At 34.4% G+C, this 16,178-nt stretch overlaps 1 protein-coding gene across 1 annotated transcript; it reads left to right on the top strand.

Moving 5' to 3' along the window:
* Positions 1-1,055: 1,055 nt before the first annotated feature.
* Positions 1,056-14,255, top strand: LOC117119986 (nose resistant to fluoxetine protein 6-like). The gene is made up of 15 exons (XM_033264977.1): positions 1,056-1,458; positions 3,023-3,117; positions 3,765-3,830; positions 5,144-5,213; positions 5,455-5,554; positions 7,223-7,545; positions 8,373-8,540; positions 9,049-9,142; positions 9,421-9,694; positions 11,491-11,570; positions 12,126-12,239; positions 12,555-12,705; positions 13,137-13,323; positions 13,590-13,732; positions 13,950-14,255. The coding sequence occupies exons 1-15, from the start codon at positions 1,149-1,151 to the stop codon at positions 14,070-14,072; spliced, it is 2,298 nt and encodes a 765-aa protein (XP_033120868.1). The 5' UTR covers positions 1,056-1,148; the 3' UTR covers positions 14,073-14,255.
* Positions 14,256-16,178: the final 1,923 nt, after the last annotated feature.

The raw sequence follows: 16,178 nt of genomic DNA, 5'->3' as shown, positions 1-16,178 counted from the left end.
AAAACGTTCTATTGACGCACGTGGTAAAACATTTTTAATTGCTTATTCCCAGTTCGTTATTCGTTAATGATGTCGGGACTTATAAACAAAAGTGTAAAAATTATGTATCACCACCACAGGGTGGTATTGTTGCAGTTTCCATATTACATCAAATTCAGATTTATTTGTTCACCCACATACAGTATGAAACAGTTCTCTTACCAAGAGAGCACCGGCATCGAGGAAAGTCGGGTTTGTTTTGTGGTTAAATGCAGGTTCTGATCTTGTGCATAAAGGAGTAGGGTTTCTTAATATTAAGCATAACTCAAGACGATCTTAGATGGCATATGAAATGAAGTAGGGCCTAAGCTTAAAATAGAAAGTGCATATTTTACCAGAGTACACGAGAAGCACACACACAAGACGAGTGACCCTTATTTTTTTCACGGTAACGAAGGTGGGTGGTCAGCCACCATATTCACCCCCTCTAGATCTGCTACTCCTATCTATCCTTCGTACCCTCTATTTTAAATACCAGGTTTTTTTGTAAGGTATCGTCGCTCATTAAGTTGTTCGTTTTCGTTTAAAACGGATGGTTGGTTAATACAGATTTTGTTATGTGAAGCAAACAATTAATTGATTAAAAACTTCATAAAATCTAATATTTCTATTCAATGAATATTAATGAGCAATTATTTTTTGTAAAGTATGACTTTCAATATTTGTCACTTCAAAAAGGTGTGGTAATTTAGTAATGTATAAATTGATACATATAAAATTAAACCCTAATAATTCTCTTCAATAAATATTTCAATGCGCAAGATACGTCACGTTTCTTTAGTAAAGTAATGACGCCAATATTGGTAAAGGAGGGTGCTCACGGACCGTAATTTATTACCTGGATACGCTCTGATATTCAACCAACATTAGACTATGGTTTCGCTAGCACTGTAGTTTACCGATATGATATGACCTGATAATCACGGCCGTACCTACGAACACAAATAAATATAGTTATCTTATCAATTATGATAAATAAGCATGTGCCTATATTGTGAAGTGAAGCAAGGCATCCACTTGGTATTGTAATCATTCAAATGCTCGTAAGTCCACAGATAACATCAAAGCTAGGCCTATACCAAGCCTAGCACGTACTTTTTTTTGGTATCATGGCAGGCAAAGTCGTATTTTGTTCGTTTTTTGTTGCATGTTTTGTTCTCCTACCAACGTATATACTTGGTACTTCGGAAGTTTTATTACATCCGCAAGCACAGAAAGCATTTCAAGCTTTTCAACGATTTGAAGGAGAAGCGAATTCTACAGTCCCAGTAAATTTATTGAAGAAGATCTTACAAATGATACTTGCTCCAGATTACATCAAAGCAATCAAAGAAGCTCCTGGAGTATCGGAAGAATGTCGTTCTGATTTCATAACCTATATTTACGATAAAAAGAATAACTCGGATTATGCTAATAGAAGTAAGTAAAATATACAAATAGATTGAAATAAGAAATTATGGTAGATACAAGCTTAGGCCTATAATTTTTTTTATTTTTCCAGTCACATATCTATGTATCTTCACTGAAAAAAAAAATAGTTCTTTCTCTAAATGTTTACCATTAGAAAATAAGTTTAGCTTTGGCTTTAGTGTATCAAACTTTTACCGCACCAAGAGATCTCGCTATCTTTTATTTTACAACCTGTTTACCATCCATTGGATCGAATAGTGTTCTTATACCCCAAAATATGTATTATTAAATATCGGCATTTATGTCACACACATACTACAATGGGGCGGATACTGGGGGGGGGGGGGGGGGGGGGGGGGGTGGTGCAGACAGTGCGACCGGAACATAACACTGTTTCAGGATAATATCATAGGAGTGATGTTTTGCCCTACCTGATGACATACAAACATAGATTTCAAAGCAAAAAAAGTACATTACTATATTAAAAAGTGTTTTTCAACATTAAATAAAGGCAGAAATACCGAATACTCAGTACGTCCCCAAAAATTAGCGAAAGAAATTTGCAAGTGATTCAGGGATAGGGATCGAACCCACGACGTCAAGGTATCTAGGCTGATATCTTAACTACTAGACCATCAAGCTTGCGCTTGGTGATTAGTGATGAATACGATCCCCTGCGGGTACTGCAAGTACTATAATGATGTGAGTTTGCATCAGGAAAATATCATACGAGCTCGGTGGTCTAGTGGTTAAGACATCAGGCTAGATACCTGGAGGTCGTGGAATCGATTCCCAACCAAATCACTTGCGATTTGTGTTCGCTAGTATTTGGCGAGGTACTGACTATTCGATACGACAACACGTCAGGTAGGGCAAAACATCACTCCTATGATATAGTCCTTTTTTATGGACTATATATACACCGTATGTATTATGCTGAATACATTATGTGGTACACTTGTTATCATGCAAGGTGTCTAAGGCATTGCATATAAGATTGCTGACATGTAACTTAAACCATAGAGGTGTCTTAAACAAATTTCAAGTTATCATGTTTAATTTGAATATTAAGATCAGGATTGTTCCATGTAGAAGGATTCTTTGATTTTCAATTTGATTTTGTAGTTCTAACTATCCATTATAAAGAAACATTTTTACACCCTTTCACATTTTCTGTTTGTATAAAGGTGTTTTAGTATATGTGAGCTTTTAAGTGACATGTAAACCTCACATGCAAGTCATTTGGAGTTTTTCCTAAGTTTATATAATATTATATAAACATTATTATATACAAGGTACAGTATATGATAGTAAGATATTATATCAGATGTGTTGTAAACAGCTTCAGTGGAAATTTATTCTGAATGACGTCATGTTACGGGAACTGTACCGTATTCAATCTTTCTAAATTCATGATTATTTTAGCCAGACGTTGTTCGGATACATGATGTTGTGCGAGTTTACTCTATTAACAGAGGTTATGTACAGTACCGGAAGATGATGATGGGATGATAACTTATAAATAACTTTGCAAATAAAACTGCTTCATGAACCATTTTTGTTTAAATTTCAGTGTATTATTCCAATGGCGATCATAACTTTATCAAGTCATTGTACAGATTTAACTTCGTGAGTTTGGGAAACTACGAGCTATGTACCAGTGTCAAGGAGCAAGCACCCTACTCCCCATTCGAGACTAAACAATGCGCTATTGCGTTTTGGGGATTTATTGTTGTAAGTAGTTTCTTAAAATTTGAAGCGAAACTAGTCTGTAGGCCAACACAGAATGTTTTACTGTCAGCTACAAATACACTAAGTCTCCTCGTCATTGATAATAAGAAATTCTCATATTCATAACGTCGAACTGTAAGTAAATAAGTTGAATGTGTGCGAACTTTTATATTCAAACTGAATATATAAGGACAGTTGCAACATTTTGAATGTAGGCCTATATTAATATATTATGTTTTTTCATACATATAGATGACCTTTGACATTCTCTATCATCTCACACCTAATTCGTTATAATAATTGACCTACCGTAAAACATCGATTTGAAGCCCCCATGGGCCTAATCTCGAGAAGAAGCCTATCATGAAAGGACCCCCACCCCTTCAGCTTGCAAAAGTAATCTCAAATGAAGCCAATCTCCGAGTAAAGAAGCCCACGAGCTTCTAATCAAGATATTATGGGCTTCCTTCGAGATGTACTGTACTTACATTCACCCTGGCAGACAATCTTTGATCATTATCATAGCGTGTCAGTATTTTAACTTCGTGAGTTTGGGAAACTACGAGCTATGTACCAGTGTCAAGGAGCAAGCACCCTACTCCCCATTCGAGACTAAACAATGCGCTATTGCGTTTTGGGGATTTATTGTTGTAAGTAGTTTCTTAAAATTTGAAGCGAAACTAGTCTGTAGGCCAACACAGAATGTTTTACTGTCAGCTAAAAATCCACTAAGTCTCCTCGTCATTGATAATAAGAAATTCTCATATTCATAACGTCGAACTGTAAGTAAATAAGTTGAATGTGTGCGAACTTTTATATTCAAACTGAATATATAAGGACAGTTGCAACATTTTGAATGTAGGCCTATATTAATATTTTATGTTTTTTCATACATATAGATGACCTTTGACATTCTCTATCATCTCACACCTAATTCGCTATAATAATTGTCCTACCGTAAAACATCGATTTGAAGCCCCCATGGGCCTAATCTCGAGAAGAAACCTATCATGAAAGGACCCCCACCCCTTCAGCTTGCAAAAGTAATCTCAAATGAAGCCAATCTCCGAGTAAAGAAGCACACGAGCTTCTAATCAAGATATTATGGGCTTCCTTCGAGATGTACTGCACTTACATTCACACTGGCAGACAATTTTTGATCATTATCATAGCGTGTCAGTATTAATAGTATTGCATTGTATATAGCATGGTTAAAATTTTGAAACTATTACACAGAATTTCGAGTTCAATAGTTGCAAAAATAGTAGCTATTATAGTATTCTAAAATTTACGGCATTCATTTTGAAAAGAAGTCCCTTTTATATTTTGCAAACTAATCTCTGAAAGAAGCCCATCTCGAGGGGCCCATCCATGTCCTATAAAAAACAGTCAGAGGGCTTCTATTCAAGGTTTTATGATATACCTAGGCTTACTATTACTCTGACATATTTTGGCACGGATAGGTACCGGTAAACCATAATCTCCTCTACCATGTTCAACGATAGTTTCGTGACCAAATTTCCATATCATGCATTCTACGGAAAATAAGTAAATCCTTAACTTGCATAGGCCTCTCCGGCGAATAATTACTTGTTTTTGACCATTGACGGGATCCTTTGACAAAACCACTGGTTTTACTTTGAGAGCCAATACTTTATCTAGCTTTTAATTAGACATAAGAACAGTTTGGTCATTTTTTGACATGAATAAGAGGCACATGATCGTTTAATTATTTACCATTATTAGTTTGTGACTAAATTTACGTATTAATCCTCTACGGCGAATAAGTAACTAGTTTTGTTATAACATTCAACCTATTTTTTATTTAACTAGTTTTGTTATAAAATTCAACCTATAATATTATTTGGTCTTAATAACAAATCACACTACAATGTAGTACAGTAATTAATAATTGCGACTGTTCCTCAAATCAGTTTGCTATAGATCTATTATTGTATTTCAGCCTATAAAGAGTGCGGTTTGCGTTCCAGTGTCATGCAGTACAACTGACCTTTGGCTGATTACAGAAGCTGGTAAGCTATCCATACAACTTTTTACCTTTCATATGTTTATTTAAAACGTAGTAGTCATGTGTAAGGGAAGACAATGTTGGCTCATCATAATTATCTGTTCGCTAATATACTGTGTATCAATAGTCTGATTTAGACGTAGCGCACCAGAAGACACTTCCAAAGATCATTCAAAAGTAATGAAAGTAAAATATCATAAAATAATTTATGTTAATTATCGGCTGAATATTTCTATTACTTGTAGTGATAAAAGAAAACCCTATACCGGACATTGGACTGAAGTATTTAATTTATTACGAGTGCATTGATGTCGTTCCATGGTCAGCTGGTGCAATTGTAACAATGTATGTATTATTTTATTTTAATTGTTATCAATATTCGTTAACTTTCCAGAAAAAAATATATCAAGTTTCGTAGTAAAATAACTGTTGGTAAATTTCCGTCGTCAAACTCAGGCAACTTTTGTGATTGGCAAAAAAGTGTTTGACAAAATTAATTATTTAAATAGATTTGAACTCGTCACTAAGGACGAGTTAGGTGATCCGCTTGTCTGGCAAAGGAAATCGCTAGGCGCTTAAAAGGCATGAATTATGGGAAACTACCGTAGCCAGGATTTTGAAACAGTGCAGGACAATATCATGTCTGTCGCCCTCTCTCTGGGGTTCTGAAAAAATTGAAGAAAGAAAGAGGAGGGGGAGGGGGTAAGAAAAACATTAATTTTGACCATGATGACGTCATAAAAGTGAAAAATGAATGACACCTGATGACACATTGTGAAAGCAAACTATCTCAGCTATAACATACTCAAAGGTGGGAGACGATCGATCAAGAAAAAGCGAGGGATACATACAAATTATGCGTTATAAATAAAAATACATTTTTTTTTTATTCAGATGGCAATATGATGACGTCACAATGTCCGATCAGTCATAATGATGTGCCTTCAGAATATGTAACAATAATTGGGGGTCAACCTTTCATCCTAAGGAGCTATAACCAAAGATGGTTATAACCTGCTATAACTGATTAAAAATAAGCCTGATTTTAGCATATTTTATTATTCTTATTATTATTATTATTATTATTATTATTATTATTATTATTATTATTATTCTTTCTTTAGGCACACAACACATGTGCCAAGGATTGCCAATAGCGAATATATATCACTGTCCTACTTGTAGGTGACAATCCCTTACACAAGACAAACATACACACACACACGATGCTTTACACAAACTAAATCTCAATATGAGATATAGGGAGGGGAGTTGTTTATGTCGTGAGAAAAAATCCTACAACTGGCAGGAATTGAACCCAGGACCCTGGGATTGGAAGGCAAGCATCTTAACCACCAAGCTATTCAACTCCACTCATGTCACTGTATGTCGGCACAAACGCGCACAAAGATTCTTATGTTTGATGCGCGCGTACGGCATTGCTATTGGCCATAAGATGACTGAAAAGAATGGAAAATTGTGAATACAATGTCAGGAACCCAAAATATGTAATTTCTAGCTTCCGTACGTGCCGCGCGCGTAAAAATGTGCCCACGTAGTGGAAAATGTCAACTATTTTTGAAATTTTGACGCACACGTGAGCGCGCGTTATGATGCTCACGCAAAATATGTTAGTATGTGACAATCAAACTTTACTGGAAGTTTATTCCCACTGAATATGATTTAGAAATGATAATTGGTTAGGAAGATATGAGCGATAATTTAAAAACGCAAAATTGCGCGTAGATGACGTCACGCATGACTGAGCACATTGAAAACCTTATTGTGACTATTCCAGGCCAAGAAAAATGTTCGTTGAAGCGCGCCTATACGTAGCTCTTGCCAATTTTGAGATATCGTGCTAACAAAAATGTGGTGAAAGAAAGAAGGAATAAGAAAATGATCTCTGACAATAACAAGAGGCGATGCGCTTTGTAGCGGATCACCAATAAATCAGAAAATGTATATTAAATAAATATTTTCAAAGACAACATTAATATTATTTTTAAAAAGGTGCATCTTATCGATATTTGCTGCTCTTGTGATTGCCGGAACTGTTTACGAGACAGTGAATAATTATTTAGAAAGACATAAAACTATACAACCAACCAAAGTAAAGCGTGTTGTTGAACCCGTCACAAACAATGCTTACTCGAATGAGACATTTATGTCCAAGACTAATGAAGCAATGGAGTTGAAAAAAGACGAAACCAGCGAAACCTCTTCTGGTATTGATACTGGCTCAGCATCTTCAGTGGAAGCGAATCCGAACTACGGCACTATAGACGTAGAAAATGTTCGGAGTACGGATGTACATGTTCAGAATTCATGCACAGGTTTGTTTTTCCAATTACTAATGTACATATAGGCGTAAAATAGTATTTGGTAGTCCAAATTTTGAAGATGACATGTGAACCATGGAGGAAATTCCTCCTTGTATTAACAAACCACTCTTATCATTCTCTTTTACTTAGACTTAAACTCCTATACTTATTTTATTTTAATGCTTTCTTTATCTTATTTTCTTTACGTCTCAAAGGCACACGTTTATTACAAGATTGTCCTCAGAGGATTGCTATATTTATTTACGCATTTTATATGTTACCTCAAAATAATAAATGAGATGAAAGAAAGGGACTATTCTTTATCTATTGAAGACTACTGATTAAAATATCGAATTCAAATTACGAGTTAGTATTGCAACTTGGAGCAGTAAATCTAAAGGATAATTATCATCCTTAACTATTTATTATTTAATATTTTTTATGACAATAAAAGATCTGTATCTCTGAATCTGTATTTTATTATTTATTATTTTATTTTTACCTATTATTTTATTATTTATTATTTTTATGAAAATAAAAGATCTGTATCTGTATCTGTATTTTATTGGACTTGGGATTAAAGAGAAAGGTAGAAACATGAGACAGGACGTAGAGTATAATGAATCCTATGGAGCTGGGACGATTTAACTAGGATAGGGACTACAAAAGGTTAAAAACGTTAAGGGATAATGTATTCTCTGGAATATAACAGGTAAGGTTTATGGTGAGTAACATGACAACATATATTTAATTTTCCAGAAAACCTTTTTATGGATAATGAATTATACAATAATATGAATTTAAAATGAAGCCCAACATTACTGTGATTGTTTTTATAGCTTTTATTGAGAAATTGTTGATGTGCTTCTCTGCTACAAAAAATGGATCCAAAGTTCTGAACTCTGGTAGTGCAGGAGGACAACTAGGGTGCCTTAATGGGATTCGTGTACTGAGCATGTGGTGGGTTATCTTGGCGCATACTGCCTTATTTAGCGCGGGGAATATAGGTAAGTTATGTTGATAATATTCCAGTTTTATAATTGTGACACAACCAAGTTTTCTTTAAAAAATAACTATTCTCCTAAGGATTTTCTCTGACGCTTTTCGATTTATTGAGCTTCGTTGGTTTTTACATTTTGGAGTTTGATTATAGTGTCGAAGATGTTCACTGTGCAAACTTTATTGGGCTTGTAAAAAGTAGTAGGTGTGAGGTAATATGTACTACATTGAAAGGAAACACTTAGCTACATGTTTGTTCTATATTTTCTAACTACCAAAAAATATACTATCTCTTGCCGACCTTTTTGAATATTATAAATTAAATCTAATTATTTACGGTTTCATTATTCAGCATGTCATAAGGTCTTCGTTACCATCCCTTGCCCTGTTGTTGTTATTGTTGTTGATGCTGTTAATGGTGTTCATGTTTTTACTATTATTATTATTATTATTATCATAGAGAAAATAGTTATTATTATTATTATTATTATTTTTATATTGTTTATATTCTTCTAGATGATTATGTATTTACTGATACAATTATGACAAGATTTTCTTTTCAAGTGATTACCAATGGCACTTACTCTGTCGATTCGTTTTTTGTCTTAAGGTAAACAGCAACAATATATTCATTGTAAATCTACTAAAATTTAGATTAATCAATCACTAGTTTATTTGCTTAAATAAATATAACTATTAATCAACATTGTAAAATTATTTAAATGCCTTTATACATACACATATATGCCTATCGAGTACTATTGATTAAAAAAAAATGTTTTGTCTTCCTATAATATAGCTAAATATAATATAATGTATATTATATAATATAGCTAAAATAATGTATAAATATATAATGTAGCTAAAATATTAACACTTTTTTCTCAGCGGTCTTCTTATAACCTATCTGACTCTTATACATCTTAAGAAAACCGATGGACGGATGAATTGGGCACTGTTCTATTTCCACCGATACTGGCGTTTAACACCCTTATACATGATCGCCATTGCAATAAATGCAAATCTATTTGTGTACTTTGGTAAGGGTTTATCAATGATCGGATACCAATACTTCTTTCACACTGCATGTGAGAAATATTGGTGGACAAACCTCTTGTACATCAATAACCTGTACCCATTTCCAGGAAACCTTGGCGAGCAGGTTAGTCATGCAAATTGTAATAGACATAGGTCCAAAGTTAAAAGTGGTGTTAGTAGGGGTTACTGGGTTGGAGTAGCATAAAGAGACAACTACGGGACAATCCCCGATAGGGATAGACACCCCTGACAAAGTCTTTAACTGCCAATTGTTTGATCATGTCTGTCAGGAGATTACAATTGCGCCTTTATGATACGCCACCCTCGTTTGGAACACTTCTATTCAGGAAACACATAGCAACACTTTTCCGGGAAACGAAAGAAATAATATTTTGCTTTCCTTACGGCTTTGATTCAATGGCCTTCGTCACTTTGTGGGATACCACCTCTAGTTTTAAAAACAAAACTATTCAAAACAAAAGGCCATGCCGCCCTCTTGCATTTGCTATCTATGATCTATCGTCCTATTTTGTCATCAGACGGCTTGTTGCACATGCAAAAACGAAGGAAATAAAATATTTTAGCACTATTGTTAACTTGTATTTAGGGGTGAGTACTGAGTGTGCCACGATTATATATATTTAAATTATTTTAAACTATTACGGGGAGACCAATTTAAAAAAAATCCTATGACAACAAATGCAATTTTTAAAGTTTGATGAATTTATAACATGGCCATATTGATCCCCGGTAACGAACGGAATTGAAGCGGACACAGTCAATTAAATTAAAATTTTGGAAGAACACTACGATAACACTTTTCTAGGGGGTCCGGGGGCATACCCCCGCGAATTTTTTAAATAACAGTAATAATAATAATAATAATAACCATAATAATAATAATAACCATAATAATAATAACCATAATAATAATAATAATAATAATAATAATAATAATAATAATAATAATAATAATAATAATAATAATAATAATAATAATAATAATAATAATAATAATAATAATAATAATGTTATTATTATTATACCATTTACTATTGGTACTATAGACGCCCGAAAATAACATCTGAGTCGTTTTAGGTGATCATTATTTATTTATTTTTTTTTCTTTCTTTCTTTTTTTTAGGGGGGGGGGCTAAATCCTCCTCTAGGTTAGTGTCTCTAAAATAGTGATACCCCAATTTAGAAGACCCTATTAAAGGGAATTTTCTTGGTCCCAAATATGTCTCCTTAAAAAGGGGCGGTTTTCGGTATTTTCAATTTTAGAAACAAAGTGCAATTGATTAAAAAACAATATCGGCACAATCATTAGTTAAGCACAGAGGACAACATTTTAAATTTCTATATTAAGCTACAATGTGTTGGTAATGGGAAGTTCCTTAAACAAGGAGGGTGTAATGTGTGCAATTCGCCACCTTCGTAGGGGTGTGCAATTTCAAGACCATTCAATATCAGATCTTTGTGTTAAACTAGAAATAGGCCACAGGTAGTTAATGCTCCAATCCAATATGTGGTTGGGCTGAGCATTCCTGATTTTTCCTATTATAAAAATCTCAAATCTCTACATTTTGGGATGTTTGGTTGGTTCCAGTCTGAACATTAGACTCCACCAGTCGGAATATACGCTTACTTCACCTTCACTTATTTTTGGAGGTTTTTACGTTCCCCTCACTTGTGGTGTTCATTCACATCACCACTCCCCACTTTCCGTCTCTCAGCCAGAGTTTAAGTCTATTGACCTCTATGCTATATATTGATAATTTTAGGTAGTGTTAGGCCAATAATTGAATAACTTTTAACCTACCCGTTTTCTATTTTCAAACACTTACAAAAACTTTGTAATAATTTTTATTAAAGTTGTCTAAAATGTCAGTTTTAGAGAATTGAGTTTTGGTCTTTTAGTGTTTGTCGTGGGGTTGGTACCTTGCTAACGATATGCAATTCTTTGTCATCTCTCCGTTGCTAATTGTACTGCTGAGAAAGTAAGTTAATGTACCAAAGTACTTTTAACCATCACGATTATGATCATTGCCATTGGACATCGACATCATCGTCATAATCGTCACTGTCATTATCATCATTAAGTAATTATTTATGATAATTTACGGTACTTATTTACTGTTGGATTGGTTGAATAATTAAATGATTGATTGCCAGTTACCCAGTTATTCACTCGCTCATTTAGAAAGTCAAGATAAAAGAGAAATTTATTGTCATACATCAAACGTGTGAAATAAATTTTGTCTTCACTGCTGCAAAGACGAGTACCATTATATTAATTAACAAAGACATTTAGATAACTTACAAAAATAAATTATCTAAACCAATTATAAACTCATGAATTTATCATTAAAATGTATGTACTGCATTTACAATGAAGGAGTTCTGATGGTCATTCGATTGTATTTTCGACAATTTGTTTATTCATTCATTAATTTGTTCCATCGTTAGTTCTCGCTTAGCTGTTTGAGTTTGTTAAAATGGCACGATATGCATAACATTGGAATTTATGTTCACTATCATGTTTCCTTTTTTAGGAGTTGGAAGGCCGGTTTTGCTGCAATATCTGCTCTCTGTTTGTTGTCCTTTGCGGCAACAGCTTCAATTAATACCTATTGGGGTTTGCCAATCGAAGGTGGTTGGGAACAACAGTACGTGTTAAAATTACTGACTATTACTTAGGAGTACTAAGCCTACAATAAAATATACAAATAACCATTAGAAAATATATCTTTATTTAAGATTAAATTTGTAAAGCCCGATAATTAATTTCTAAATGATCATTGAAAGGTGATCAGTAGCTGTCAGGATACTATATATTTTTGGCCCAGTTGTCTTAATTGAGCACCGCTGCTACAAAAGATCGGAATATTGTGTATTACTGTATTACCCTCGCCATTGAAAAATGGAGAGCGTTTTAATTTTGTTGCAATTAAAAAATTATAACATAATCTCTGTCTACTCAGAAAATATAACAACCGGACGGATTCAACCGAGTATCCAGATGGGGATCGAGTTTATGGCAAGCCCTACTGTCGTATTCCAGCTTACCTAGTTGGAGTGTCTGTTGGATACGTATTGTACCGCCTCGATAAAAAGCAACTGAAGATACCAATGGTAACCATTAGATATGAATACGTATAGCTGGAAAAACGTGATAGGCCTTGCACCTTGACCTCTAACGATTAGTGCCCAAAATTTATTGAAAACACGTAAAATATAATAATGACCTATTATCAAATTTAAGCCGCTTCGAATATCTTTCCTATTTTTCCTTCATTCTTTTTTCTTTATTTAATGCTTAGGCCTATACACTAAAATAAAAATAACTTATGAATTTCCAGAAATAAATTTAGATAGGCTTTTTTTTTTTTAATAAAGGCTTCTACGAATGGATGTCCTGTTTTGAGCAGGAAATCTTGTTGTCCCTACCCAATACCGCCTGATAATAAATCAACGGGAAATTTACCGATAGTTTCAATATATTTAATACGTAAGCCATCATGTTTCGACAATATTCATGGCAATTACGTTTTTGTTTGTCATAGATGGCTGTTCTGTTGGGCTGGTGTGCAGCAGTAGCAACGGGACTAGCTGTTATATATGGATTGTGGAGTACTTATGATGGACACCAGGTTCCCCAGGGTGTGGCTGTATTTTATAACACCGTTGCACGATTCTCTTGGTCGCTTGCTGTAGCTTGGGTTGCCTTTGCGTGTATTACCGGCTACGGAGGTATGTGAAGACTTTGTAAGCCTATTATGAATTAAACATCAAAAGAAATTAGGCCGCACTATATTTTCCTTGTTGTTGAGCCACAACGTATTGACCTTTCCGACATGTCAATTAAACCTCTGACCAATCAGAATGGAAGGGGTGGGGGTAGATAATTTATTAGAGACTCAGATAGCATTTTAGTTTAGCTTAAAGCTTATCTTCAACAAGAATAATAATTGAAATCAAGTCTCAGAAGTTAACGATGTTTTATATCTCTGCATTAGGTTTTGCGAACACCCTTCTTTCTTGGAGTGTTTGGTCGCCCCTTGGACGTTTAAGCTACGGTGCCTATCTATTTCACCCGTTAGTTATATACGGCATAGTACTTACATGGAAGACTGAGTTCCACTTCACAATTCCCAACTATGTAAGTATTGAATTATTTATATTTATTTCATTTAATATTAGACTAATTAAAATATTAACGAATTTGTTGATATAAATCTCGTGTTCTGAATTACCTGGAAATCTGCTATGATAACATTTAACAACAAGTGGCTAACAAAGTATCCTTGATAAACAGGTATCGTTAGCTTTACTAAAATGTTTTATCGAATAACATTATCGATACGTGTTTCTTTCAGGCTAATCTCTTCATTGCATGTATGGCGCTTTCGTACGCTGTAGCTTTTGTGATGTCATTGATCATAGAAGGACCATTTATGGCGCTGGAAAAACTGATGCTTGGAAAAACCAAACGAGAATAGTGATTAATGAGAGAAATGCATTCTTCTTATATACTTCAAATTCACTGAAAAAACGCAAACGAAGAATAATAGGCTGCCTACATTAGGCTAAAACAAGTTGAGGCTTAGTGGTTACGATTGAACATCTTCAGCGTCTGTGTTAAAAATTCGATTTTTCTCACAAAATATAAAAGCAAAACTGCACTTCACAAGCCTCGTAAACAGACTTGATTATAGGATATCGAATAAATGATCAGTTCGATGAATGAACAAAATCAGTAAAAAATAGTACGAAACATAGATAGGCCTAATTAGTTTAGTCTTGGTAGGTTCAATCCGATGCGCAATGCACTGAGCTTTTCTCTCTTCTCTTTTTTATATGGAAAGGGCCCTGGCCAACTAGCCCCTGAATGTAGCCTTGATTTTAAAAAGTACATCTACACCGTAAAGTGCCACAGTGTAGTAGTACAGAACGATTTCAATAGGTTACACTTAACAATTTCATGAAATTTACTGAAGTGTCTAAAAGTATTAACCCCGAATTCATAAAACTCTATACTAACGTCTGATGTCTAAAGGATCAGCAGTATGGGTACAAATATCTGCTTTAACTAGGTCAAACGACTTTGAAATAGAGCTGGGCCAGAGAGGGACTTTTACAGACGGAGAGTGTAGATCACCTCAGCCCCACCGTGGTTGGGGCTGAGGTAAGAAAATTTATGATTATGGCACCTCTAGTTGGTCGGAAATGGCACTCTCAGACTGAATTTGAATATAATTTTCATTTTTCTCCACTTTTAAATTTCGGGGGAAAAAATAAATTAAGGATGGTGGGCCAATTGGGCCCCTTGAATCTGCCACTAAAATACTCATCATAAAAAGTTTTTAAAACTATCCTTTTAGTCATAATTATGCCCGCATATATATTTCGTGCCAAAAATGAGCCTTGGTTGGGGACCAGGGGGCGAAGCCCCGGAAGCTCTGGCGCACATAGCCTTTTAATTGATTTTAAGCAATGCAATTAACATTTATTGCCATACGAAATTTTCAAAATATCCAGTGGCGGATCCAGTAATTTGAAATAGAGCTGGGCCCAGAGAGGGACTTTTATGATTATGCCACCTCTAGTTGGTCGGAAATGGCATTCTCAGACTGAATTTGAATGTAATTTTAATTTTTTTTCCACTTTTAATTTCGAAAAAAAAAATAGGGATGGCGGGCCGGCTGAGCCCCTTGAATCTGCCACTGAAATACTCATCATAAAAAAGTTTTTAAAATTATCCTTTTAGTCATAATTATGCCTGCTTATGTATTTCGTGCAAACTAACCTTCATAAAAATAATGATTTATTATCTACTGATTAGCTTGTAACGTATTCAAGATAAACTTAAAACAGTCATTAATTTAGTCTTTTTGTATGTACAGTACTTTTAAAATCAATCAAGAGGTTTTTGCTTTTCTCCTTTATTTGAATTTCACTTTTGTGTAAGTAATATTGCGACTACACTATTGTGAGTGACAAAAGTACCGTCTAATTTACGATCAAACAGGACTAGGGAGGGAGCACACAAAACATTAGTTAGCATTTTGATTTCACAAACATAAAGCTGATTTACTTAATTTATCATTATCAGTGGCAGGAAACAAATTAGAGGGGGGACAGGGAGAGACTTGCACAATTTGGAAAGTAGATCACCTCAGCCCAACATTGGTTGGGGCTGAGGAAAGACAATTTATGATTATGACACCTCTAGATTGCCGGAAATGGCACTCTCAGACCTAAATTCTTATTATAATTTTTCTTTGTTTTCTTTTCCATTTAAAAAAAAATAATTTTGAAAAATTTAGGGTCGACTCGGCCCCACTTGAATCCGCCACTGATTACTATGACGTCATTGCGAGATTGCCAACGTAACACTGGAGTTTGTAAACTTTTGGTAGGCCTATCACTTAATCGAAATAGATAGACATATCCGTGTCAAAGGTTGTATAATTATTGTTTAATAATGGCTATATTTATTAATGGCTATATAAAATTCAATTGACTAACTATAATTTTTTGAATTTAGGAAAAACAGTAATCCTATGTATGTAGATAATATTAAACACTAGCATAACGTACGGGTC

The sequence above is a fragment of the Anneissia japonica genome, unplaced genomic scaffold, assembly GCF_011630105.1.
Source record: "Anneissia japonica isolate Jap-2015-1 unplaced genomic scaffold, ASM1163010v1 scaffold287752_len1182401_cov188, whole genome shotgun sequence".
NCBI classification, from domain to species: domain Eukaryota; kingdom Metazoa; phylum Echinodermata; class Crinoidea; order Comatulida; family Comatulidae; genus Anneissia; species Anneissia japonica.
Note: the sequence above shows the minus strand (reverse complement) of the source record. Positions and strands in the feature narration are given on the sequence as shown.